This window comes from Falco peregrinus, chromosome 2 (genome assembly GCF_023634155.1).
Source record: "Falco peregrinus isolate bFalPer1 chromosome 2, bFalPer1.pri, whole genome shotgun sequence".
In the NCBI taxonomy this organism is placed as follows: domain Eukaryota; kingdom Metazoa; phylum Chordata; class Aves; order Falconiformes; family Falconidae; genus Falco; species Falco peregrinus.
The window spans coordinates 108099609-108126693 of record NC_073722.1 but is presented as its reverse complement, the minus strand read 5'-3'; the positions used below and the strand labels follow the sequence as shown (position 1 = coordinate 108126693).

General features: G+C 58.7%; 3 protein-coding genes across 12 annotated transcripts in view; 2 read left to right on the top strand and 1 right to left on the bottom strand.

The window, feature by feature from the left end:
• The first annotated feature begins 618 nt into the window (after positions 1–618).
• Positions 619–9628, top strand: GIT1 (GIT ArfGAP 1). Of its 7 annotated transcripts, none has more exons than XM_055794347.1 (22): positions 696–847; positions 4002–4135; positions 4218–4330; positions 4428–4533; positions 4624–4710; positions 4826–4956; positions 5039–5133; positions 5212–5254; positions 5457–5483; positions 5772–5820; positions 5903–5970; positions 6612–6714; positions 6800–6911; positions 6984–7111; positions 7185–7337; positions 7416–7643; positions 7753–7806; positions 8063–8149; positions 8237–8310; positions 8407–8589; positions 8729–8792; positions 8894–9628. In XM_055794347.1, the coding sequence occupies exons 1-22, from the start codon at positions 796–798 to the stop codon at positions 9104–9106; spliced, it is 2304 nt and encodes a 767-aa protein (XP_055650322.1). In that variant the 5' UTR covers positions 696–795; the 3' UTR covers positions 9107–9628. The 7 variants fall into 7 exon arrangements, with proteins under 7 accessions (XP_055650326.1, XP_055650322.1, XP_055650321.1 ...); XM_055794346.1 differs by having other exon boundaries at positions 5903–5975; positions 6617–6714; XM_055794350.1 differs by lacking the exon at positions 5457–5483.
• A 19-nt stretch (positions 9629–9647) lies between these two features.
• Positions 9648–12556, top strand: ABHD15 (abhydrolase domain containing 15). The gene is given in 3 exon segments (XM_055794352.1): positions 9648–10307; positions 10309–10736; positions 11764–12556. Coding segments are annotated over 3 exon segments (1566 nt in total). The 3' UTR covers positions 12242–12556.
• TAOK1 (TAO kinase 1) overlaps positions 12310–27085 on the bottom strand; it is a 75281-nt gene continuing 60505 nt past the window's right edge. For 3 of the 4 annotated variants that reach the window (XM_055794342.1, XM_055794341.1, XM_027791151.2), the window contains 2 exons: positions 25914–26096; positions 18558–21591 (listed from right to left, as the gene is read on the bottom strand). In XM_055794342.1, coding sequence (XP_055650317.1) covers positions 21130–21591; positions 25914–26096 — 645 coding nt within the window. In that variant the 3' untranslated portion in view covers positions 18558–21129. Of the gene's footprint in view, positions 16452–18557; positions 21592–25913; positions 26097–27085 lie in introns of those variants that run through there. The other variant, XM_055794344.1, reaches the window with a different exon arrangement.

Sequence of the window (27085 nt, the reverse complement as noted above, 5' to 3'; positions counted from 1 at the left end):
ATGGGGGTAAGGTGGGGGTGCCTGGCAGTGGGGTGCCCAGTGCCAGAGTGGGCACTGGGAACGGGACTGGGGCTGGATCCAAGATGAGTGCCCAGGGCTGGGGCTGGGATGTGCAGGACCCAGGCTGGGACCAGCACCAGAGGGGTGCCCAGCACCGGAGCAGGGGATGAACAGTGCCCGGGCGGGGATCAGGACCAGGACAGTGCCCTGGGCTGGCAATGGGATCAGGAGGGCACCGAGGCCTGGGAATGGGGTCAGGGCCAAGGGATGCCCGGGAGCAGGGGCAGAAACAGGAGCAGGGCCGGGGATGCCCGGGAGCAGGCCAGGTTGCACAGGACCGGGCGGGGGTGCCCGTGGCTGGAACCAGACCGGGGAGGGGGGCTGCCCAGGACCGGGACCGGGACCGGGACCCGACCCGGACCGGGCTGTGCCGGGACCGGGTGCTGGCGCGGCCGCAGGTGCGGGTGCGGAAGCGGGGGAGGGGGTGTGCGGTGCGGGTGCGGGTGCGGGTGCGGGGCGGTGCCGGTGCCGGTGCGGGGCGGCCGCGGCGGCGCTGCCGGTGGCGGGGCGGGGGCGGTGCGGCCCCTCCTCCGCCGGGGCCGGGCCTGCGCCGCTTCCTGCGGAGCCGCCGGGCGCTGGGAGCAGCCGGCAGCCCCCGGCGCGCCGCGGCCCCGGGCCCCCGCCGCCCCCCGCCCCGCCGCCCGCCCCCCCGCCCCCCGGCGGGCCCGGGGGCGCCGCCGCCGCCGCCCCACGCTGGCGCAGAGGCCCGGGCCCGGGCCCGCCTCGCCGCTGAGGATGTCCCGGAAGGCGCCGCGGGCGGAGGTGTGCGCCGACTGCAGCGCCCCAGGTAAGGCCGCCCCCCCCGGCCCGGCCCCGGCCCCCCCGGCACGGCCCCGGTGCGCCGCCGCCCCCCCCGCGGCGGGGCCCTCGCCCCTCCGCCCCCGGAGCCTGGCCGGAGCCTGCCTCGCGCTGCCAGGTACGGCTGCGGGACCCCCCGGTGAGCCCCCGGAACCCCCCCTGCGCCCCATGGTGCCCCCCGGTACATCCCCAGCACCCCCGGGAGCCCCCTCTACATCCCGTGGTGCCCCCCAGTAACACCCCCGGCACCCCATGAACCCCCTCTGCGCCCCATGGTGCCCCTGGTACGTCCCTAGGACCCCCGGGAGCCCCCTCTGCGCCCCATGGTGCTCCCCAGCACCCCATGAGCCCCCTCTGCGCCCCATGGTGCATCCCCCCCGGTATGCTGCCAGAGAGCCCTTGTGCATCACCCGCACCCCACAGCGAGGCCCCTTTGCACCCCCTGGGTGCCCCAAGCCCCCCCCGGTGAGTCCCCTCAGCACGCTGTAGCGCACACCTTGGGGACCCCCACTGTGTCCCCCACTCTGGGCCCTCAGAACCTCTGATGCACCCCCAGTGCGGCACACTGGTGAGGCCCCTGGGCCCCTTTGGTGCACACCCTTTTCCCCCCTCTAGGAATCTCCCAGTACACCCCAACATGACCCAGATAACGCCCTCGTGCCCCCTCGGTGCACCCAGTGTACCCCCTGCTGCACCCAACGCCCCCACGCGCTACCCACAGCCTTGGCACCCCTCAGCGCAGAGGCTGCTGGCGTGGGCTGGGGGCGTGCCAGTTGATGGCAGCAGCACCGAGGACCCCAACAGTGGTGGGATGGGGGACACGCACCCTCCCACACCCCCCAGCCAGCACCCACACCGGCCAGATCCGGGCTTGGTGGTGCAGGCGGGCTGAGCCGGCGGCTGCTGCAAGCCGGAGCCTGAGCCTGGGCAAGACGATTCACATCCCCAGCAGTGCCAGTGCCCGCAGCCCCCGCACCAGGCATGAGCCCATGGGCGTCGTGGTGGGGCTGGACCCCCAAACCTTCCCCGTGACAGGGCCGGGCCCCCAAACCCTGTCCGTGGCCAGCGCGGGTGGCCCCACGGCGATGAATGAACGGGGCCGAGAGTGGAGGCTCGCTCGGGGAGGCTCGCTGGGCGCCGGCCCCGGAAAGCTGCCCGCGGGCCAAGGCTGTGCTGAAATTATTCCGGCCACGCGCCAATGGCCGGATCCTGCCAGGAGATCCAGCGGCACGCGTGGGCACGGGGCTGGCTGGCCTCTGGGCCCGGCCCCTCTGCTGGCGGGCAAGTGGGGGGCACGGGGTGCCCGGGGCGGTGCCGAGGTTCCCTGCTGGGGCAGGGGGAAATGGAAACCAGTTTCTTCCAATCTCTTATCGCCTGGCAGCCATGTGAGGAAATGAGTTATAAAGTCCAGAGGCCGCTTCCTACCACGTTGGGAGCACCCGCTGCTGGGGATGCACTGCCTGGCCCTGTGTGCTGGGGTGTGCACGGAGCACCCTGGTCCCTCTGCCCGGGCTCCCTTAGCCGAACCCCGCTCCGCTGGCTCCATGCGGGGATGCCAGCTGGCCCCAGACCTCCCCTCCCCAGTGTGGGGCCGAGGGCTGGGGGTCGCAGCGCAGGGACAGAGGTGTGCCGGGGCTCTGGGATCCTCCCAGGGTTTGGGGTGTCCCCGTGCCAGCGCTCCCTGAGCCGCTGTGATGTCCATCCGCATCCCGGCCACCCCCACAGTGGGAGGGGGTGCCACCCCAGGGGGGTACCCTGGATGCTCCCGGTTGCAGGGCCGCAGGCAGCCTCGCCGGCCGGCTCCCCCGACAGCAGAGTGTCCTGTTCCCGGCAGCGCCCCGTGGGCAGCGGGTGCGAAGGCACAGATGCCGCCACACCGGCTGCCAAGGCGCTGCCATCTGTGTGCACCCGGCTGCCAGGCTGGGGGGGCTACTGCTCCCCCCCAGCCACCCCACCTCAGCTCTGGGGCACTGCAGCACTGCAGAGCTGGGTGCCCCCCAAAACGGCAGCCCCGGGGCTCTGGAGGGGTGCTTGGGGAGGGAGCTGGGACCTTGTGGGGAGGAAGGACATGGGGAAAGCAGCTTTCTTCTGCGGGGCTGCGGGGCTGGCATCACCCCCTCGGGGCCACCATCACACCCTCGGGGCCATCGTGGCTGGCCAGTGCTGCCGCCCCCGCTGCAGACCCTGCACCCCTCAGCCTTGGGGCTCCCCTGCTGTGGGGCGGTGCAGTGTTTGTGTAGGCCCTACAGAAATCAGGTGTGGTGGGGCTGGACAGAGGCTGGCAGGCCCAGGGGCTGTTCAGCATCATCACCCTGTGCCTGGTCACATGCTATGGGAGGGGGCTGTGGCCCGGCGGGAGGGTCCCCAAATCCTGCTTTTGGTGCTGCCGGGGGCAGCTGCTGCCCCACAGCCATGCTGTGGGGCTGGACCCCACCCCAGGCCAGCCCCATGCCCCATTTTTTGGGGTGCAGGTGTGGGGAGCTGCCGGCCAACGGGAGCGGGGCCCCCGCGGGTGCTGGGGCCGGTGCCAGCGCGGGGCCGGCGCGGCCACTCAAACAGCCCTTTGTTCCCGGTGGGGACACAAAGGGCTCCAGTCCGGCTGGCCAGGGCCGGCAGCCGGGGCTGGGGGGGTATGGCAGTATGGGGGGGCCGTGGCACCTGCCCCCAGAGCCGGGCTGCCCTGCGGGGCTGGCCTGGGATGCAGAGCTGGTGACCACTGTCTATGGGAGCCCACAGGCTGGGGGTGTCCACCCACTTGGGGACATGCTGCCACCATCCAGGACCCCCCCCAAAAATGCCCAGCTGGGGGCTCGGAGTGCACGGCTTCGCTGGGTGCTGCAGCAGGTCAGGGTGCCCCTGCTGGGGGTGCGCTGCCACGGGGCTGGCATCCCCCCTGCCACCGGCCGCCCTCCTGCTGGGGGAGGCCAAATCCTGCCCCCCCCTTCTGGCTGGTGCCTGGTTGCTATGGGAAACCTGTGGGTTTCCCCTGGCGATGGGCTGAGCCCCTCGCTGTCGCTGGGGAAACAGTTGCTGTGGCAACGCATTCCCCCCCCCCCAGCAGCGGGGTGGATGGGGAGGTGATCGCCTGGGGAGGGGAGCTCCGTGGTGGGGACACCGGCTGACAGCCCCGTGCCACCCCCCAGACCCTGGCTGGGCCTCCATCAACCGCGGGGTGCTCATCTGCGATGAGTGCTGCAGCGTGCACCGCAGCCTGGGCCGCCACATCTCCATCGTCAAGCACCTGCGCCACAGCCCCTGGCCCACCACCCTGCTCCAGGTGGGTGCTGGCCCCACAGGGACGTGGGGGGGGACACACGTGGGGACCCCCGTGCCCACCGGGCCCTGCCTCTCCCCTGCAGATGGTGCACACGTTGGCGAGCAACGGGGCCAACTCCATCTGGGAGCACTCGCTGCTGGATCCGGCCCAGGTGCAGAGCGGGCGCCGGAAGGCAAACCCCCAGGACAAAGTGCAGTAAGTGCCCCCCCGAGACATGGGGAGGGGGTCTGCGCCAGCCGTGCGCCCCTCCCTCACCCTGCAACCTGCCACCCCCCCTCCCAACCCCCCCCAGCCCCACCAAGTCCGAGTTCATCCGCGCAAAGTACCAGATGCTGGCCTTCGTCCACAAGCTGCCCTGCCGGGACGATGATGGTGTCACTGCCAAGGACCTCAGCAAGGTGGGACACGGGGTGGGGGTGCAGGCCCTCCCACCCCCTTGGCTGTGGGGACAGATTCCCCCCCGCCCTTACCAGTTTTCCCCTCCGCAGCAATTGCACTCGAGCGTGCGGACAGGGAACCTGGAGACCTGCCTGCGCCTGCTCTCGCTGGGTGCCCAGGCCAACTTCTTCCACCCGGTGAGCGCTGGCAGGGCTGGGGGTCCCTGGGCAGGGTGCTGGGCTGGGTGGGGAGGCCCAGCACCACGGCTGGCAGGCAGGCAGGCTGCGGGGCTGAGGCTGCCTGTGCCCGCAGGAGAAGGGCACCACGCCGCTGCACGTGGCCGCCAAGGCTGGCCAGATCCTGCAGGCAGAGCTGCTGGTGGTCTATGGTGCCGACCCCGGGGCGCCCGACGTGAACGGCCGGACCCCCATTGACTATGCCAGGTGAGGGTGGGGAAAGGGGGGGTCACCCCTGCCTGCACCCCCCCTCCTAGGGTGGGCATCACCCCTGCCCGTCCTCTCACAGGCAGGCAGCCCAACACGAGCTGGCGGAGCGGCTGGTGGAGTGCCAGTATGAGCTGACCGACCGGCTGGCCTTCTACCTCTGCGGCAGGAAACCGGGTGAGCGGGGGGGTCCCGGGGTGAGGGGTTACACCGGGGGGGCACGGGGCCCCGCTCATCACCCCGCTCTTCGTGCAGACCACAAGAACGGCCACTACATCATCCCGCAGATGGCCGACAGGTGAGTACCCAGCGCCCGTGGCCACGCTGCCCTGTCCCACGTCCCCCCCAGCGTCCCCGCTGGGCCGAGGGGGGGACCCCGGTCACCTGCCTGTGATGGTGCTGGAGCATCCCTGGGGGGGGGGCGGGGGGGTCCACGTGCCCGCGCGTTTAACATCCGCCTTTATCCTGTTCTTCCCTCCGCTGCCTTCTCCGGAGCGCAGGGTGCGCCCAAAGTGCATGGCACAGAGGTATTGTCCGCTTGGCTCTCGGCTCCAGGGGCCCCCCCGTGCCACCGGCATGGGCCCCCCCTGCAGCCCCAGCCACCTGGCCCAGCCTGGCACCTGGGGAGGGGGGTCCCGCTCACCCCCGGCCAACTTGTCCCCCTGTGCCTGCCCGCCAGCTCTGCTTGGTGAAGCCCGCCATGCCCGGGGCGGGGGGGGTGTCCCTGTCCCGGTGGGGTGCAGCTGGGGATCTTTTTGGTGGGGATGGGCCAGGAATAACCCCTGCTTTGTGTCTCCCTCCCCGCGCCCCCCCAGCCTGGACCTCTCCGAGCTGGCCAAGGCAGCCAAGAAGAAGCTGCAAGCAGTGAGTAGGGGTCAGTGCTGGAGGGGGTCCTATCCTGCCCGCTCCCCCATCCCGCCTGACGCCGTTCCCGCTCCTGTTGCAGCTCAGCAACCGCCTCTTTGAGGAGTTGGCCATGGATGTCTACGATGAGGTGGACCGCCGGGAGAACGACGCGGGTGAGCGGGGGCGTGGGGGGCTGGGGCTGGGGGTGCAGCTCCCGGGGGGCTGTGACGGGCGTCACGGCGCGGGGAGGAGCAGCCGGTGGGGCCGTGGCCGAGCCCCGCGCTCCCCCCGATCTGGATGCGTCCGCTGGGACCGCAGGCCCCTCCTTCTTCATTCCTCCGGCCGGGAGGTTTTCTCGGCCGAGGGGCCACCGCTGGGTGCTGGGGCTGGGGTGCTGCCAGAGGTGGGTGCCGGGACCCCCGGGGGCGGGGGCTTACCCCAGAGGGGTGCCCTTCAGCTGGGGGTTGGCAGGGTGGGGGCCACCCCATTCCCGTGGTGGGGTGGGCACTGACGGGCACACCGAGCCCTCTCCCTGCCATCTGGGGGGTTGGAGAGCCGGTGCCCCAAAGGGTGAGGAGCGGGGGGGTCCCTGCTGGGGGGCGCGGGGGGGGGACCTCGGCCCTGCAGGGTGGCCGGGGGAGGCAATTCCCGTCAGCCCGGCCGGGCTCTGCTCCCAAGCCCAAAAGGCTGGCCCCGCGCCCACGCCTGCGTCCTGCCGGCTCCGCCGCCGCCTCCGGGCCTCGCAGCCCGCTCGTTCCGGGGGGTCTGGCCCCCGCAGCCCCCCGGGGGTCTGACGCTGGGTGCCTGCCTGCAGTCTGGCTGACGACGCAGAACCACAGCACGCTGGTGACGGAGCGCAGCGCTGTCCCCTTCCTCCCCGTCAACCCCGAGTACTCGGCCACACGCAACCAGGTGAGCCCCCCCCCCCCAGGCCCCGTGACCCCCCTCTTGCACTCAGACCCCCGCTCACCCCCTCTGCCCCACACCCCCCTCCCAGGGCCGGCAGAAGCTGGCCAGGTTCAATGCCAGGGAGTTTGCCACCTTGCTCATCGACATCCTCGGGGAAGCCAAGCGCCGGCAGCAAGGGAAGAGTCTGCTGAGCCCCACAGGTGAGGGATGGGGAGGGAAGCGGGGGGCACATTCCCTCCTGCCCCTGCTCAGCACCCCCTGCCCTCCCCCAGACGCCCTTGACTACTCGCTGCGGAGCCAGAGTGACCTGGACGACCAGCACGACTACGACAGCGTCGCCTCTGACGAGGACACGGACCAGGAGCTGCTGCGCAACGCCTCCCGCAACAACCGCGCCAGGGTGAGCCCTGGACCCCCGCCCCGGCCCTGCACCCTGGCTCTGGGACCCCGGCGCTGAGCCCCTCTCCCCACAGAGCATGGACTCCTCCGACCTCTCGGATGGCCCCATCACGCTGCAGGAGTACCTGGAGGTGAAGAAGGCTCTGGCCGCCTCCGAGGCCAAGGTGCAGCAGCTGATGAAGGTGAACAACAGCCTGAGCGATGAGCTGCGCCGGCTGCAGCGTGAGGTGGGTGCGGGGCCGGTGGGACTCCCCCTTCGGCATCCCCCCCTCCCCTCGCTCATTCCTCCCCTGCCCCGGCTGCAGATCCACAAGCTGCAGGCAGAGAACACGCAGATCCGGCAGCAGACGGGTCCCGCGCACCCAACCCCAGCCCCCAGCGAGCGGCCGGAGCACGGGCACCCCCCGGGCACGGCCCCCCCCCACCGGCGGGACCGCCAGGCCTTCTCCATGTACGAGCCGGGCTCGGCCCTGAAGCCCTTTGGGCAGCCGGTGGAGGAGCTGGTGACGCGGCTGCAGCCCTTCGGCACCGGCGTGAGTGTGCCGGGGTGGGCGGGTGGGTTTTGGGGTGCGGTGGCCCCCCCAGCCCCACAGAGTGCTGGGTCCTGTCCCTATGGGGCCGTAACCTTTCGTGTGTCGCCAGGAGGTGGAGGACGAGGCTCTGTACTCCATGCACATCCCGGCCAGCGTGTACCGGGTAAGGGGGCCGCGGCGCGGGCGGCTCCTGCATGGGATGTGGTGGCCGTCGCCCTCCAAGGACGTCCCATCCCCCCGCTGCCCTGCACCCCCTGGGTCAGGCTGGGGACCTCCTCGAGGGGACGGCGGCCGTGGGATGTTCCTGCATGCAGGGCAGCGGTGTCCCCTGTGCTCGTCCTCCCCTGCACGTCACTGGGGTCGGCTCCGGACCCTGCTGCGCCCTGTTCAGCGCCGCTTTCCTTCTCTTCCTCCTCCAGATCCGGAAAGGTCCATCTGCCTCTTCGGTGCCCTTTCCCCCATCCTCCCCCCTGCTCTCCTGCCCGCCTGACAGTGCCCGGCACATGGTGATGTACTGGGGAGGGGGGGCAGCTCCTGGGGTGGGGAGACCCCTGGAGCTGGGCAGGGCTTGACGCTGCTGCTCTCCCCTCCAGAGCAAGCTGGACCGGCACGGCAGCGGCACTGACAGCGACTACGACAACACGCAGGCGGGTGAGGTCCTGATGAGGTGAGTGCTGGGGCTGGGGGCTGCATCGGCAGCCCCCTTAGGGGCATGGGGCCATGCTCCTGGCACTGATCCCAGGGGGTTGGTTGGTCCCTGCAGCATGGAGGGGAAGCGGTTTGTGGAGCTGAGCAAGGACGAGGACTTCCCCCATGAGCTGGACCCGCTGGACGGGGAGCTGGACCCTGGGCTGCCCAGCACTGAGGACGTCATCCTCAAAACTGAGCAGGTCACCAAGAACATCCAGGAGCTGCTGCGGGCGGCGCAGGAATCCAAGCATGACAGGTAGGGCTGGGGCACAGCCTTGGGGTCCCTCGGGACCCCCGGGCCAGGGGGATGTGTTCACACAGGGCCATCCCTGCCACTGCCCGTGGCCAGGAGCTGTTGTCCCTGCTCAGTGCTCACCCCTTCTCCTTGTCCCCAGCTTTGTGCCCTGCTCAGAGAAGATCCACTCGGCTGTGACGGAGATGGCATCGCTCTTCCCCAAGGTAGGAGGGGTTAGGGGGTCCCTGGGGTGGGGGGGTCCCCACCAGGCACTGTTGACTGCCCCCGGCATGGTTCCTGGTGCCGTTCCTCTGTCCTGCTGCAGAAGCCAGCGCTGGAGACGGTGCGGAGCTCCCTGCGGCTGCTCAACGCCAGCGCCTACCGGCTGCAGAGTGAGTGCCGCAAGACCGTGCCGCCCGAGCCAGGTGCCGCCGTGGACTACCAGCTCCTGACCCAGCAGGTCATCCAGTGTGCCTACGACATCGCCAAGGCCGCCAAGCAGCTGGTCACCATCACCACCCGTGAGAAGAAGCAGTGAGCGCTGACCCGTGTCCCCCCGCACCCCCCCAGCCCCCGTGCTCTCCATCTCTCCCTCCCCTCCGGCAGCAGCCGGCACCTGGGGCGAGCACGGCTACGAGTGGCCTTCAGCCCCTGGGGAGTCGGGGCATGGGGTGAGGCCCCCCCCCTCCCCCTCCCCCCAACCTCGTCCCCCACGCCACCGAGGAGCTGCTGCTCAGCCTGCGGGGTCGGTGCCTGCATCCCCCCTGTACAGACCCCTGCCTGCCCCTGCGCAGCCCGCCCCGCGGCGCATGCCTAACTTATCCTGTACATAGCCTGTGTAGCTGTCCGTGGCGGCGGTGGCGATGTACCCCCCACCCCCCACAAAGCCCCTCGCCGGGCGGCCGGTACCCCTGGGGCCGCCTGCAGTGTTACACTGGACTGGGGCGCCCGTGGGCCCCCCCTCCCCGGGCGTCCTGCCCCACCCCCCCCGGGGCCGCGCTCCCTACTGTAAGATGTGTCCTTGTACATTTGTATCAATAAAGGTGTGAGCATCGCATGGGCCCCTGGCTCTGGTGGTGATGGGGGGTCCTGCCCGGCCTGGGGCATGGCTGAAGGGGATTCGCTACACCCCCCCCCCCAGCACCAGGCAGGGCTCGGCCACGTGTCCCTCCCGTTTCACCCAGTCCCCTTGGCCCTGGCTGGCGGCCAGTTACGCCATCCCTGGCACAGCCCCACCGCTTGCCCAGCCCCGGGGCAGGGCCTTCCCTGCACGGCCCCGCCATCACCCGCCGAGCACCGACCGACCGACAGGGCTGCTGGCCAGCCCTCCCGCCACCTCCATGGTGTCCCTCGAGGGTTTGGTGGCCGTGGCCGCCGTGCTCACCGGCCTGGCTCTCCTGGCTGGGCGCCTTTGGGCAGGGAGGCTGGCGGAGCCCGGAGGCTGGAGAGAGGAGGAGGAAGAGGGGGTCTCCTTCATCACCGAGGATGGCTCGGGGCGCTGCCGGCTGCTGTGCAAGCCCTCGGCGCTGGCCCAGCACCTGGTGCGGAGCTTGGGGCGCTCAGCGGCGTTGTGGGGGGGCCACTGGCCGTGGCCGCGCTGGCCCCAGCTCCAGATGCTGCAGCAGCTCCTGCAGCCGCCCTCGCCGGTGCCGGTGGTGGCCCGGGAGCTCCTGCAGCTGCCTGACACGGGGCTGGTGGCCCTGGACTGGCTGGTGGGGCCATGGGGGGTGACAGGTGGCGGCGGGGGGGGGCCCCAGCCCGGTGCTGCTGCTCATCCCCAACGCCACCGGCAAGGTGACGGGGGGGCTGCTGCAGCTGGGGTTGCGGGCGCTGGAGCGGGGCTTCATCCCCGTCATCTTCAACCGCCGGGGCCACAACGGCTGCCCCCTTACCACCCCCCGGCTCCAGCCCTTCGGGGACCCCGGGGACCTGCGGGAGGCAGTGACCTACCTGCGCTGCCGGCACCCCACGGCCTCGCTGCTGGCCGTCAGCGAGGGCTCGGGCTCGGGGCTGCTGCTCGCCTACCTGGGGGAGCGCGGCTCCTCCAGCCACCTGGCCGCCGCCGCCTGCCTCTCCCCCGTCTTCCGTGGCCGGGACTGGTTTGAGGCCGGGATGCCCTGGCTCTACGAGTGGCCGCTGCTCCTGCACCTCAAGCAAGGACTCAGCAGGTCAGTGGGGTCCTTGGGGGAGCTGGGGAGGGGGTACCCCGGGAGCCCCTTGGCCATCCCTGGGGGGAGGGGGGCTGCATGCAATGGGTGCTGTTGCCGGCACCTGGAGCCCCAGCATGAGGGGAGAGATGCTGAGAGCAGCAAAACCTGCTGGTTAATGAACACCAGCCTGCAGCCGGCTGCCACTGGACCAGCTTGGCCACCATGCGCTCCCCGACCCGGCTGGCACTGGGGCAGCATCTCGGGGGTCCCCAGCTGGGCGCTGCCACCTCGGTGCGGCAGTGCTGGGTGGGTTCAAAAGCCCCTGTGGTGCACTGGACCCTGATGGGGGGGCTGAGTGGGGCTGGCCACCCCCAGCACTGCTGCTTGTTCTTGAGTCTCTGCCCTGTGGGGCACAGACCCATCGCTGGGTGGGGGGCTGCGCAGCTGCCACCCCCATCCCTGGGTTCTGGGTCTGTGTTGCCCAACACAGCTGCACTGGGGCCGGCCAAGCCGGGCTGGGCCAGGAGATAAACTGCCCTGTGCCAGAGCCTTGGGGAAGCAGCAGCTCCCGGGTGGTGCCGATACCTGGGGGGTGGGGGGGGGGTGGGGCAAAAGGGGGCTTAAAAATGCAAGCAACCCCCAAACTTTGGGGCAAATGGGTGCCAGGTTATGCTTCAGCAAAACCAGGGTGGGTGCATCCAGGCAGAGCCTTTACTGCAGGGATGGGGAATTGCTGGGAGGTGTCTGTTGGCGGGGGTTGGTTGGGCAGCAGGGTGGTCCCCCCCGCCTTTCCCACTCCCCACTGCAAACCCTGCTGTCGCAGACCCAGCGCAGCGTGCTGGCTGCCTCCCGTTGCCATTGCCATGGCACTGGGCTTGTGCTGGCTGTGCTGTGGGGACCCCCCCCCATCAAGGGGCTGGGACAAGCCCTCCCAGACCAGCTCCAGGCAGGGCAGGGGGAGCTCAGCAGCCACCCCCGGCCCCCGTGTGCTGGGCCACGGCCAGAGCACAGCTCCCAGCCCACGGCAGCCCCCCCATCCCCGCAGGTACGCAGGGTCCCTGGCCGAGGCGCTGGACGTGGACAGGGTGCTGGGCAGCCGCTCGCTGCGGGAGCTGGAGGAAGCCCTCTTCTGCCAGACCAAGAGCCACCCCACCAGCTGGGAGGCTTACTGGGAGCGCAACGAGCCCCTGCGCGACGCCGACGAGGCCGCTGTGCCGGTGCTGTGCCTCTGCAGCACCGACGACCCCGTCCGCGGCCCCCCGGCCCGCAGCCTGCCCCTCGAGCTCTTCCGCAGCAGCCCCTACTTCTTCCTGCTGCTGACCCCGCGCGGGGGGCACTGCGGCTTCCCCCGGGGGGACCCCGGCCGCTGCTGGGGCCACGAGGCCGTGCTGGAGTATTTCAGGGCCATGGGCGAGTTTCTGCGGGCAGAGGAGCGGAGGAAGGGGCTGCTGCGGTCCCGCAGGTTGGGGGGGCCCACCGGCGAGCCCCCCGTCTTCACCTGGCAGAGGTCCTACACCCGGTAGCAGCGGGGCGGGGGTCCCCGTGCCAGGGGTGGGGGAGTGGGGGCTCAGAAAGGCAGACAGACACTCCGTGTACTAAAATTACTTTATTACAGTTGATTTTTTTTTTTTAACATTTCCTTTGCTATGATACAAAGGATACTTACAAACAAAATATTACATATGACCTTATTTTTTCTCTTCTCTTATTTTCTGACAACTTGGTAACAGCTTTAAATGCACAATCTATACAATTAATACAGGTTATATATGAGCTATAATGTATGTTGAACCAGAAGAATACCAGAATACTGACAATATACTGTACATTAAGCCTTACCAGTTAGTGCTCGTGGCATTTTCTACAAGAAGGAAAACGCACACCTGTAGATTCACTCATACCAGCTGGTGCTACCAGACACGGAAGCAGAAAGGAGTTTAATTCCCCTAGTTAAATCCTTCGTGGCCCATCACCGTGGTGCTGGGCCTGGAAACCTCAGACCAGTGTTCATAGTAAAACAGCAGATATGTGTGTGGGTTTTTTTCTAACTAATGCTCTGTGGCACAAACCGGCGTGGCCGGGCGCCTTCCCCCGGCGCTGCAGCAGCCGGGCTTTGCTAGACCTGGGTGATGCCCCAGAGCAGAGAGCCACGGCGCTGCGGCCGGGCGCTGGGCGAGCTCTTGTTGGTGAGCCGGACCTCCGTACGGAGGGGGAGAGGAGGAGGAGGAGGAGAGGAAAAGCAGCAACAGCTTTGCTGTCAGCAGTAGGCAGCTCTGGGCTTTGTGCAGGTGAGCAGGCAGGCGCCAAGCAGGGCAGAGCGCGGCAGGGCACGGTGCTCCCCGGCACGGCTCGGCCCTGGCACACGGAGCTTGCGCCCGGCGAAGCCTCGGTGGGCTCGGAGCTGCCTCGTGGTTACCCGCTCGCCGGGAAAGGTTCGCTTTTGTTTCGCAGCCAAAGCTAGAGTTGTGTGGCTACAGGTGTGCACTTCCCCTCCTCCCGCCGTGGCCTAGTCAGACTGATAAGGTTACATTTTTCTTTTATTTTTGTTTTTTTTCTTTTTAAAGCAACCAGCAACTGAAGTGTTTTCAGTTGACTGGAAAAAGACCTGGCGTTTGCACAGAAGCTGCAAATGGAAAATAGCCGTCCCCTCCTCCCACCCGCTGCATCCCAGCCCAGAAAAATCCCAAACTGTTGGTGGAAGGTAAAAACAACAAAAAAAACCCAACGACAAACCAGGGGTGGAGGAGAGGAAGGGGAAGGGGGAACAGGTTGGAAAACACCAGATTTGAGTTAACATTTCCTTGACTTCACAAAATGCTTGTGCAAAAAGAAACAAAACAAAAACCCCAAACAAAACAAAACCCAAACCCAGAAACATGCTGGAAATAATGAAAACGAATGGAAAGTAATATATAAAATTAAAAATATAAATAGGATGTCTGGCTGACTGGTAGAAGAATAGGTCATTTAGGTTACAAAAAGGAATATACATTCAAGAGGCTCTGAACCCAGTGGGGTAACTGATGTTAAACTTGTGTTAATAGTTAGGCTAGAATTCTCAAGTTTGTCTTTAAAATCTCCACAATACAAGCAAGCTATTTTTAAAAAATATACACTATACACACCTCACACAGCTTCTCCTATCCGTATTACACACGTTACGCTACCCTCCCATCCACTAAAGGGGGGGGGGGGGTCCCGCAGCAAAGGTAGGCGGGGGGGGTCCCCCCCTTCCCGACCCGCGGTGTCGGTGGGGCAGCGATGGCTGCAGAGCCCCAGGCAGGTCGCTTGGCCCTCCGTGTCTTACCAGAACCTTCCTCAAGCATTTACAAGTCACCAAAGGGCTGTAGCCTTTTATGTTATACACACTTCACTTTGTAACGTTAATTATTTACATCAGGGCTGCCCCCCATCTTTTAGCTGTTTCTAGGCAGGTAAAAAAAAACGTTCCTGTTCCAAGCAAGCAGGGGGAAGAGCTGCGGGGGGGTTAGGAGGGAAGAAAAGCTGAAGAAAGGAAGCGGGTGGTTTGCTTGCCAGAAGCCAAACCAGTACGCGCACGTATGCCTCTCCTCTGATCCTTGCATCCTTACAAGCTCCCGTCCCCTACGACCTCCAGGACACCCAGACCCGGAGAGCACAGCCTCACCGGCGCTCAAACTCCTTTGCTCACAGCTTCCCGGGACACTCAGCAAAGCTATACTCGACTTGCAGACTCGCCTCTGCCACAAGACAAGGAGCACAGAGCCTGACTTCATTCCTCGGAAGCGCCGGGGAGCCCACCCCTCTCATAGCAGCAGGTCTTGCGGCACAAGCCAGCCACAGTGGGGCAGGGACCCCCAGACCCCCGCACCGCACCCACAGACGCGCCCTTGGTGGCGGCCAGCGGCTGCGGTCAGGCTCTGCTGGAGCTGTGCAAAAGCAGTGGCGACGTACTTCAGCTCCTTAACAACCCTGCTCTGATTCCTAAACTCTGCTGAGCTCAGAGTTGCCATAGAAATGCGTGATCCTGGCACTAAAAGCAGGCAACGATCTTAAATGGAAGTATTTCCCCCCCCCCCCGCCCCCCCTCCCTATTTTTTTTTTTTCCTCCAGTAGGTTTAGATGATCTCGGGTTTATGACAAAAGCAGTCAGAAAGGGGAAACCAGATAATTTCTAAAGAGGTTGAAAAATGGAGTCATAAGCCGGTATTAAACTGCAGCAAAGAACCCGAACTCAGTTCCCATTGAGTTCAGCTCCAGCTAAAAGCTCGAAGCCACCGCTCCGTCCCTCGCACTTGCACACCGTACAGCACATGACACCGAAGGGAAGAAGATTCCACGCAGCCAAGACAGAAAACCCGGCTGAAGGCTGGAAGCCGGAGGCTGCTGCCCCCCAGCCCTCCTGCCCCCTCGGCTGCTGCTCTGCCTCCCCAGCTCGCAATATTTAAGCACAATTCCTTACAGCATCACTCAGACAAGTCTCGGGGATTAGACGCATGCTGAACTACGACTGGCGGTTGCAGTAGCTTTTTGCTAGCTGGCACATACTGTATCTATAAATTTTAGTACAAAAACTTAAAAAATACAGAAACTAGGTCAATTTGTTAACTACATATTTACAGATAATTACAATTCTTTTCACTCACAATAATTAAACTAATTGTCAGTGAAAATACAAACTGTGCATGTTCTGAGGTACCCGTACTCAAGGGTGGGGAGCGGGGCAGGGGACCGGAGGGGCGAGGTGGAGGGGAAGATCCCCCCCAGGTTTGCTCACATCCATGGGGGCAATGCTCAGCCCTCCTGGTTACTCATTCCTGGACTCAGTGTGTGCACTCAGAGAAAGCAAGGAGAGAGGGAACTGATGGTGGTTGGTTTTTTTTTCCCTAGGACGTGGCTTTGGGATGTTTTGAAGATGCCAGGTAGGTGCAAAGCCAACGGTCACGTACCAAACTGCCTTCCTCCTCCCGCAGAGGAGCCTTCAGGTGAAGTGCAAGTATTGAGACCCACAGCTCAGTGGTTAAGGTGCTTGTTTGCTGGCAAATCCGATTTACTAAGTCCCTCTCTAGCTGACAAAGGTCTCTCCTTCCCCAGGGGAAGGGGGCAGGGCAGGGACGCAGCAGGCAGCATCAGGGCCCCAGCTGGCTGAACCCCCTTGTGCAACAGCAACCAGGGTTATCTGCTGCCATCGTTCCCTGGTGGGGTGATGTTTACTATAGCCACTAGATATATCAGCTTTTTTTTTTTTTTTTTTATTTGGCTGTAAACAGCTACCCACAACCCTCTAAAGCACCTCACATGTATTTCTCAACAGACTCCAGCTCAATCAACTCATAGAAGTGCAAACTGAAACACAGCAGAGGGACACCGACTGGCATCCCTGTCTGGGCATCCACCAGTCCTCCAGCCTGGGCACGTGGCTCCGGGCTCGCTGCCGGCCAGCGCCGGGGTGGGAGAGTCCCACGGGCAGGAGCACAGCGAAAGACAACGCTGTTCCTTGTGAAAGGCTAAGGATGTCCCAACCAAACCCAAGCCTCTCCTACAAAACTTGCAAGAGACATTCCAAAAGGGACAAGGGAGAAAATTACCTCCGAATTCTCCGGTAGCACAAAGAAGAGGGCCCGTGTTGGCATGCTGCTGAGCTGGCTGGGCTGCCCCGGGGGGTAAATACTGCAGCTGGATGAACATGTGGGACTTGACACATGCGAGAACCACTTATCCCCCAAACTGCCAGATGTCTCACTAAGATGGGGTCTGTAGAGGACAAAGCAGAAGGTCAGAAGGGTCTTCACAACTCGAGGAACTTGTGGGCATCCGGCATGGCAACACACCCCTCTAGGATGAGAAAGACCAGGGCAAGATTTGCTAGAAACACCGAGCAGGCAGCCGGGAGAAGAACAAGGCTGTTCTCTGCTTACTGGGCTCAAGTAACAAACCACACGTGCCCAGGCAGAATAAAGAACGGACCAGAACTGCCTGCGTGTTTACGTATGTATGTACAGGTTGTACACACACACACACGTATTTTAGATCTTCCAATTTAGCTTCCCTTTTGATCCTCCATATAACCTGCTCTAATTAGACACACACAAAGGTAGACAGTGTTCAGAGTTAGCGGCGGCCTGAACTCAGGAATGCCAAAAGCCAGTGCCGGCGCAGCATGCCAAGACCGTGCCGGGCTTGTGATCTTTTGTGGCGAGACGCAGCTGGGGACTCTGAGCTCAGCCCGCTGAGCACTTCACCGGCCCACTCACCGCCTCCCCAGCAGATCGGTACATTGCCTCAACTGCTTTCCTATCGCTATACCATCTTGTTTTCTTCTCTGCCGTCTTCTGACTTTCTGGTACCCTCTGGGAGCTCTCTCCTCTCCTTTACAGCACACCCGTAGCAGCTATCCTACCCCTCCTGCGCCCCAGAAAAAGCAAGCTACAATTAGAGCAGGGCAGTAGTTAAGCGAGGGCTTTTGACTGCGTTCAGCTCTGGCACGGCATGTGCAGATGTACGCGCCCTCGCCCCAGAGAGCCCTGCTGCGGGGGTTGCTTTTGCTCACGAACAGGAGTGCTAAAGAACAGCAGAACTGAAGTGCCCTGACAGAAATGCACAGCAGGAGGTGTGTGTGCACATATACCCACACACACCGTACATACAGAGTATATAAATATATACAAATGAGATACCATATATATATCCAGAGAGATGTGCGTATTCAACAGGAGTAATGGTAGACAGTGGTACAATACAATTTATTGCCTCTCAAGAAATGGCACGTAAGCAGGGTCAAGGGGGCCGGGCAGCCTGACGTGCAAGGTGTCCTTTTTCCCCTTGGAGGGGGTTAATAAACAGCATCATCCCAGGATCAAGCAGGGTGCACCCCGTGCAGGTTACAGCTAGTGTGCAACGCACGTTCTTCTGGAGTGGGAGGGCTGGGTGGGACACAGAGCGATGCCAGCCTGGCCCCGAGCCAGGCAAGGAACGGCTGCGGGGAATTTTCTGAGGAAAGCTTGGGATCATACCACCTCTAGTTCTTCAACCCCTTTGAAGCTCACAGGCTTGGAACGCATGCAGGTGAAACAGAGCCGTGGCCTCCATTTCAGCGCTGCATCCGAGGAAGAAAGCACATAACGTTCAGCGTGGAAGGGAGCGGTGGCTGCTGACTCCCTGGGGCCACGGCAAAAGAAAAACATGGTCCCTTTCACTGATTTTAACTAACTAAAAATCGAAAGAAAGTCAAATCAGAAGGAGGTGAAAATGCTGGCTCCTCTGTTTTTTTCATCTCCGAGCTAAACTACATCAGAACTTTAGGTTTTTGCAAAGGGGAGAGAAAAATAACCACAGAAGAGATTTCAGAGGCCGAGCTGGCGATTTGAAAACACTGCAACAGAGTTTGCAAAGTAGTCCACACAGAAGAGCTTCCCCAGTGTTAAATACGAACATAAAAGATGTAAGAGAACACCTCTGCTGAGTTACTGGAGTAGTTTCCACAATTTACAGATTACAGTTATTTTTAAAACCAAAGTTAGGGCATGACTGCAACGAGTGCAATATGGACTAATCGGTCTTACTTTTGAGTAATTGGTCTTACTTTTAAAAATAAAGAGTTTGCAAACTGATTCAGAGAGTGTTTGCATCTCTCTAGCGTAGAGTCGGTCGTGCATCTCAGAAATACACCTGAGACAGGTTAAAATTCTCAACACCAGGGGCCTCCTCACAGACCCCCAAGGCACACCAAGCCTGACCCTGAGTCCCTCTGGCTACGGCTGCGTAATGGGGTGCTTTCTCTCGAGATCAGGCTCCTCTGGGACAGCTTTCCTTCCCCCACGTACACACAGGGACACACACATTTAGACCAGTTGATCTGAATCAGTTTTTGCAAACTATTTTAATTAAAATATTAACTTGTTGGAATAGTCCAGGTCTGCACATGATATACATGTAAAAATGGTTACTACACAATTCTTTTTGAATACAAAAAAAGCCAATATGGGATAGCCATCATTTGGATTCAGCATTCAGTCATGCTTGACATTACACAAAGAGATGGGTTGAGAGAATTCTGTTGAAGTAGCTCAATTTAAGCCAGAGACTTTGACCAAATTCAAACCATAACAGAAGCAAAAGAATGAACCCACTGAACTTGCAGGTATAGCCTGTCCCCGCAGTCGCTGCTGCTGTTTGTGATAGAGGAGCTGAACTTCAAAACGCTGTGTTAGCGCCATGCTCTGGGCACACCCTCCACACTCACATGGTAAATCCCAACACAATTTTGGCCTTTCATTTCATTTTTGTCTTTCTTTCTAACCCCAGGAATACAGGTACCTTTCCTAAAATGAGTTTCGCTGCATTTCAACAACACTGCAATGCAAAAGAATGACCCCAAAACATCCAATTCCACATAAAAACATAGCAGAGGAAAGGACAGGACAACTCACAGTGACCACTTGCCCCAGGGGCAACCAGAATCACCTCCACGGGACCACCGCCTCACCCCAGGCTTCTGTCAACTGTTAGTACTACAAAGCTCCTTACTAAGGGGCTGCTCAAACGTCTTTTGGTAGTTTCCACCTTCGATTAGAGTGATATGCTACGTCAAGATGCTAGAAATCCCAGTTGGATTCACCGGATACTGGCAGAGAGTTAAGGATTGGGAGTGGATGTTAATTTAGCTAACGAAAGAACGTCGCCCTGTTGAGAGTACTGAACAGCAGCGAGACACTAGAGTATTTACTATATAAATATGTCACATGGACAAACACATTCGGAAAACCTTGCTTTTGAGCCCTATAAACATATTAAAGGCAAATCCTAGAGTTAGCAGCTAGTGTTTTCTTCAAGATGATTAGTGTGCAAGGAAAAACATTTACAAAGAACCCTGGCTGGTCAGTCCCCAAGACCGAAAATCTTTGCCTCAAGCCAAACTTCATCTGCCTGCTCTTCCCCCAGCCCCACAGTGCCGGCTGACCCAGACCACCCTGGCAGCGGCACAAGAGCACGGGGGCTTCTCCAGTTCCCAGCACTAAGGGATGACACGATGCCACAAAGCAATTCGGTTAATGAGACTCCCTGACCCCTTCATCACCGTATGGATTTCACAACCTCCTTTGCTTCCTTTCAGTAGTACAGCAGCTCCAACGAGCCTCTGGAAGTAGTGCCTTCTCGCATGGTGTGATATGCTGCCAAAATATCACAGCATCTCAAGGGACTGTAAAAGTTGTGAAGTATTGCAGCAACGAAAATAATAAAAAAGAGCCTCACATGCAGCAAGATCTACAGTGGTGATGTGGGTTAGTCATCAGCTGGGAAAGTCATTGGCTCAGCTCCTCCTGGTACACTGTGGCAACTAAACATTTAAACAGTTGGCTACACTCTACATGTAAACAGGAAATTGCAACAAGCCAAAAAGGTAATAAATTGGTGGATGTAGTGTAATAATGAAAAACCTGATCAATGGCATTTTGTGACTATGGCATCCTTCAAAATACCTCTGGCATTTGAGACTGATTGGCTAAAAGTCTAAACATTTCTGAATGGAGCAAAAAGAACTACGCTGGGCTCCAAGAATCATTCTGATGCTTAGCTAAAATGAGATGTCACAGTATTAGCTTTACAAGTGCATTACTTATGCTCCTCTGCCCAACCTCATCTGAGCTACCAGCAGCACAGTCAGGGAGTGCCAAAGCAGGAATACAATTTCCAACATTTCTAGCCTGTTCCCTCCAGACAGGTTTACCTACACAGTTCTCAGGAAGCTGACCAGTGCCTTCTGAGAGAACGTCACTTCATACACGACACGGAGCGGGCACTTGGGTAGAAGGGCCCTGCTGAACTACCTGGTGTCTCTTGGCCTCTCTTCTCACCCTTTTTCCTCACCTACAAGTCTTTGAAAATGCCTCTTGGCAGAGGCAATACCCTAGAAATGTATCCAATTTAATGACAAATAAAAATGGAACAGAAGATCCAGCTGTTCCTCCCCTGGATGTTGGCTTAAAGGCAGCTCGCCTGGTTTTTGCAGGATGGCAGTTCGAAATTTATGGACATGGGAGGAGGTCTCCATTCTCCCTCAGACTTCCTATGGATGGCGTGATGAGGGCAGTCTGAGGCCCTTCTGTCCTGTCAGTGTGATGACCACCAGCCAACTCTTCTGACTAACTGCATATATTTCTCAGACGCCCTCCCAAGACCCCTCCAAAAAGTAAAAAACAACAACGAAAAAACCCCCCCAAAAACCACCCCCCCAAACCCTGCAGCCAAATACTATGACATCCCAGTTAGTAAACACAAAACGTAATGCTTTACAAAATGAGTACAATATTCCATGTGCACCCAGCTTCCACACGTCAGCACCGCACTGAGGAGGCTGCTGGGCTGGTGTCTGTAGGCAGTTTCTGTTGGCAGACAGCTCCAGTGGAATTGCCACCCTCAGTTATTGTTTAAGTTATGTATAAGACATGTGTGAACCATTGGATATTTGTGAAGTAACACTTGTGCTCCTGCTCATGCCCTGTTCCGTCCGTCCCCCAGAAGCTGTCCGCCTCAGAGCCTGGGGGCTGTTGCGGACCCCTATAGCACTACTTCGAGGTACCCCCTGCATGGGCCCCGAGGGGTGACCCCATGGCTGGGGTCCACCTTGCATTGGATGGCCCCAAGCTTGTGGTGGGCCACCCATGGGATGACCCCAGTGAGGTCCTGCACCCCCAGTAGGATTGTGGGACCAGCCAGAAGCTCCCGGGTAGCTGTGGCTGAACGCCTCGGGGGAGAGATTAGAAAGAACCATATTACTAAAACCTAGCCTCATGCTTTCTGAGTCAAAGGCTTCGATCTCGCGAGCTTGACGCTCCAGCAGGCTTCGTATCCGTTCGGTACGCTCATTCTGCAACGCCAGCATCTCCTCCTCAATCTAGGAAGGAAAAAAGAAGAGACAGTCTGTAGCAGCAGGACTCCTTCACAGGCACGGCCTCAAGTCTCTGCAGGACTTGTAACAGCAAGCTAACGAGGAACCTTCTCCCCGTGTTTCCACACGAGACTGGATCTAGATCACATGTCCACTGACATGCAATTTGTTCTGAACACCAAAGGACAAGTCCCACAAACCTGCACACGTCAAAGCATGGTGAGTACCAGTTGGAGCGTCTCGTTCCCTGGGGAATACAAAAGTTTTGGGGATGCAAATCCAACATTTGCACCGATACGAACAGCTTGACATAGATTAATCTTTTAAGAAGCAACAAAGTCTACAGCTTCCATAAAAGCCTACCAGGAAAGCACCTTCAGATACAGCCGAGCACAGTGCCTATGCAGTCAAATACCTGCCAACACAGCTTAATGTGACCTGACCTTTGCTGTTTGTAGCTGAATCTAAGCATGATGACTCCTATTTCCTCCAGGATTCAATGTATGAGCCCACATTCAGTTTCCTCTCCCATGTTCACTGGCCAGATTTTTAGCTCATATTTATCATTTCCTATCTACCCTCTTTCTAAATTGGTTTCTCATATTTTATTACCCCGATACTTTCTCCGGGGTGTGTGGCTCAAGAAAGCAGGCAGTGATGTTTGAATTGTGTCGCAGATTATTAGCTAGATGAGATGCAAGCTGGCAACTCCAATTTCTTCCCTGTAACACTGTTCCAAATTGGTTTCCAACGGTACTTCGGCAGGGGCACTGGGATCAGCTCTGGAAGTACAGAAAACATGGGGCTATGGCCTCCTGACACCCATCAGGTAGGGATGAAAGCCTTTCTTATTGAAATCTTTGCAGTCAGGTGGAGAACCAAAGAATCGCTCCATTATCTTTGTGCCAGCACTGAAAAAGCCACTTTTGGCCTGGATGAAAAAGACCAAATGGGTAAATAGCAGCAGCCAAGACTTTTTAGCATAGCTCACTGGCATCTCCCCTGCTGTCGGGAGCAATGTGGCCAAGAGGTGTTATCTTGGTGTGCCGAAGGTACCGGGCAGAATGTTGTAAGCACCCTCTCGCCTTAGTCAGACAATATGCAAAATGATTTCATCTGGAATTTAGGAAACAATCTGCTCCAGTGCGAGTCATCTCCTGACCCATTTGGGACTTTCAGAAACTGCCTTACCTACTTGTCTGTGTCTTAGCACTAGCTGAGTGACACTGACTCTCTCCATAGAGCAGCCTTGCTCACTCCTGCTGAAAGCCACGCAGCAGCCACCTAGCTTGGATAAGACAGAAGGGGAAGAATGTGCCTCCTCTAACATCAACCCTTCAAAACGCTCCACTTGTTTTTTCCAGTCCTGCTGTCTAACCAGAATCCTCCCTTTACAATGTCTTCAGCATGTCCAGCTGCTCAGAGTTTTCAGTCTTTGTGCCAGCAGAACACACAAAACTTGGTACAACCGAACTTCACAGAAAGGCATGCCTAACATGCTGCGTTCAAATGACATCACTTCGAAACGACCCCAGGATGCAGGACTCTGAAGATGAGGTGTCTGAGGCATGTGGGAAGGAAATGAGTAAATCTGAAGTCTTTTAAAGACACTCTTGGGACATGCTCATTACTGGTGCAACACAAACAACATAGCATCAGGGTATAGCTTGTACAGTGCCTCACTCGCTGGCGCTTACAGGCTGCACGCTGACGGGGCTGGCTGCTCCCTCCTTAGCCTAAGTCAGACATGTATCCTCTGGTGAGTTACTATGGTGATGGGCACTGTCAAAAATAAAGAGCACTGTGCTGAGAAGGAAGGAGAGTCCTATGCACACACTAACTTCTGGAATCTGGTTTATTATTGAACACCGGGGACTGACTTTGCCACAGGCTATGTATATATTTGTGCACATAAATTCAGACATTCATCTTGTGCACATACCTGCCCTTCCTCTGGCTGCCAGTTTCAGTTAGCATGTGCAAGCAAATACCAGGTGACATTGCTGAGCGACCCACACCAGCATACTTGCAACTCTCAACTCTTACAAAAGTCTTACAAAATCACAACACAATTCTTACAAAACCAGAGTAACACCTCTCCTCCCAAAAACCACCCTTGCAAAAGAAGGATGCATCTACTTTTGCACCCACTTTCCCTTGAGCCGCTGCTAAGTGACTGTAACCCCAACAAGAAACAGCGTGTCACTGTTAGTCCATGACTTTGTGACTTGTAATGTGCTAGGACTGCATGTATTGCTAAATAAACCTATGGAAGTTAGAACAGTAAGAAACTGGATGATGCTTCAAGGCAACACAGGGACACAAACACACAAAATACTATGCTATATCTTATTTTTATTGGTTTTTTCCTCTCTATGAAGCAGCACTGCTAAGCTTCCTGTCACCATTACTGACACCAAATGTTTCATAGGGACTTTCTATGCACAACACACTTCAATCCTGGCCCATAATGAAAGCCATCATCACAGGCTGATGTGTGTTTCCTTCAGTCACTGGCCTCACTTCCACAGTTTTGACCGAACACTACATGCAGTGCAACACACGCTGCTCCCACAGACGAGGAGCAGTGCCCAGCAGCAGGCTGAGGGTGCCATGCTGCTTCCCACAGCAGATGGTGCCGCCAGAGGGCAATGCACACCCAGCGTCAACAACCCAACGGCAGGGCTGTACGGGAGCTGTCCTCTTCTGGAGGGGACCAAAATAACTAGCGATGGGGTCTAAAGACAGCTATTCCACATGCGAGCGCCACACGGGAACTCCGTTTTCACAAATTCAGTTACTTGTAGAGATTCAGGTGTATTTGCAGGAGCCCAAAGCACAGCGGGAGCATACTGCCACCTTGGAGATGCTTCCTCCTGATGGTGAGGTGGAGCAGTTTTAGGCCGATGGGGGCCCTCTAATCAGCCCAGCACCCATCCATCCATCCGCTTGCCTCTGGGAGAAGTGTAAAAGAACCTTGAGGCCACAGAGTAATTGCCCCAATTTAACAATCGCCAATCAGCAAAGTTGGGAACCGTTGCATGAATGGTGATGGCTGGCACCCACAGGGCAAATCAAAGGGGAAAAAATTTGCAGGAGGAAGGCTGATTGTGTATTTCCTTTCACCAACTGGGGCATTACCCTTCCCCTGGTTTGTATAGGCCACTCATCCCTTTATGCACCTGACAGAATCACAGAATCATTTAGGTTGGGAAAGACCTTTAAGATCATTGAGTCCAACAATGACCCCAGCACTGCCAAGCCCACCACTAAACCACGTCCCCAAGTGTCACATCCACATGTCTTTTAAATAGTTCCTGGGACGGTGACTCCACCACTTTCCTGGGCAGCCTGTTCCAGTGCTTGACAACCCTTTCGATGAAGACATTTTTCTTAATATTGAATCCAAACCTCCCCTGGCTGTTTCCTCTTATCCTATCACTTGTTACTTGGGAGAAGAGACTGACCCCCTACTCGCTACAGCCCCCTTGCAGGTAGTTGTAGAGAGCGAGGTCTCCCCTGAGCCTCCTTTTCTCCAGGATAAACAATCCCAGCTCCCTCAGCCGCTCCTCCTAAGACTTGTGCTCTAGTCCCTTCACCAGCTTCGTTGCCCTTGTCTGGACACACTCCAGCACCTCCATGTCTGGCACTGCACAGAAAAGCACACTTCAACAAGGAGTACCTTAATACACATAGCCAATCACAAGCTGAAATCTAGGGAGCAGCATGTCACCCATGCCTGTGGGTCTGGCTACTTCAGTTCGCTTAGGGAAATGCTGCAGACAGCGGCATTTCTGTAACAAGCATAATTTTATAGGGAAAAAAAAGCCTGGTCTCCACAGATTTGACAAACGGAACAGATCTGCAGTAGAATAGTGTTACCATGAAACACAGGGTCTCAGATACATTTTACCTTTAGCCCCCTCCCCAAAGATACCCAACAGTGATACTATGCAAATTCCAAAAGCACACCCCTCCTCCAGCTTTAGGCTGTTACTGTCTGTCCTGTAATGAGCTGGGGAAGCTAATCTGCAGCTCAGAGACAGAAAGAACAGTTCACTTTCCCTTCTGCCCAGAGAGGCATGACTCCCTCTGGCACGCTTCAAGCAGCTCTAACCCAGCCAGAAGCTGCTCACATAGGACAGCTGAGCTGGCAGAAAGTTTAGCCTATGTGTCACTGAGCTATCATCCCAGCGAGGCAAATACCCAAATGATTGTGTTACTATATACAGCAAGGTAAAAGCAATTTCTCTCTCTATTGGTAAGTACAGTGCAATTTAATATCTGAGATATTGAGCGTGCTAATGATGCTCACGTGCCCATTTTACCTTCTGCTCAAGGAGGGCCCGGCGGAGGGATACCCTCTGTTCAAGATCACGCAGCTCCCGATCATGCTGGGCTTCTGCCTGCATCTTGATTTTACTCTGATATGCATTCAGCAGCTCCAATTCTTGCTGCAGCTGCATCTTCAAAACCTGGCACTCTGCTTCCTGTGCTTCATCCAAACGCAGCTGGGAAAGAGAGACAATAGAGACATTTCACTATGGGGCAACCACTCATGACAATCCGGGGGAGGACTGCGGGGAAGGGGAGAGAATGGGATGGGACTTTGTTTTCTTAGCAATACAATTGGTCTCTATTGTACTTCGTTTCACTGAACAGAGAATCTATAGTGACAAAGACTGGTGACAGTGAGCCCACAGCACTGATGCAAGTGATGCTGATGAGCAGTGGCGCCTCAGGAACCATGATCCATACTGCAGAGACCAGACTGCTGGAGGTGCTAACATCCACAGCTCTCCTTTTGCCAGAGGCAAAGAGAAGATCTCTTGCTCTGTTCAACTGGATTAACCAATTACCTGTATGCAGGGGACTTACGTCCATATCCCTGTCAATGTAGGACTTCAGGCAAAAAAATATAATGACATAAATCTAAAAGCAGTATGATACTCAGCTTTTAACCTGCCCAAATATAAATTAAGCCAGCTACCCTGCCTCAGAGCATCAAATTTGTACAGAGCAATGTTAGCACAATGCGATATGCAAGAAGTGCAAAGAAAACTGCACATTCGGCTGTAGCAAGGACTCAAAGCATTGCTGAAGTGGTCATTCCTTAAAGAAGGAACCTCTTCAAGAAGGAATCACAGACCTTTCACAACACTTTTACCATTATTTCAGATTTACAGTCTAAACCCTGGACCCCTGCATGACTCAATGAGCATCTTCCACCAGTGGGACATGCTTTGGTTGGTATCATTGACAAATCAAAACCTAAATGACTTAAGACAGCAAGCTGCACATTTTTCAACGATGCTTTAACAGGGATGTTTATATTGTCAAACTTCATGGAAAAGCAGTCTTCTGGCCACACAGATGCATCACTTTGGATCTCTGCAACAGCAGCTTCAACTTCAACCTGCCTGAAGGGGGGTAATACCGCTTTCCTCTGCATTTGAACGCTGCTTTTTAAATACAGAGGAATGACTGTGCAGGGTATGGC

Coding starts and splice junctions, on each gene's coding strand:
- GIT1 (XM_055794345.1), top strand. CDS start 796: ATGTCCCGGAAGGCGCCGCGGGCGGAGGTGTGCGCCGACTGCAGCGCC. Junction 848..4,001: donor CGCCGACTGCAGCGCCCCAG/GTAAGGCCGCCC, acceptor GCCACCCCCCAG/ACCCTGGCTGGGCCTCCATC. Junction 4,331..4,427: donor AACCCCCAGGACAAAGTGCA/GTAAGTGCCCCC, acceptor AACCCCCCCCAG/CCCCACCAAGTCCGAGTTCA.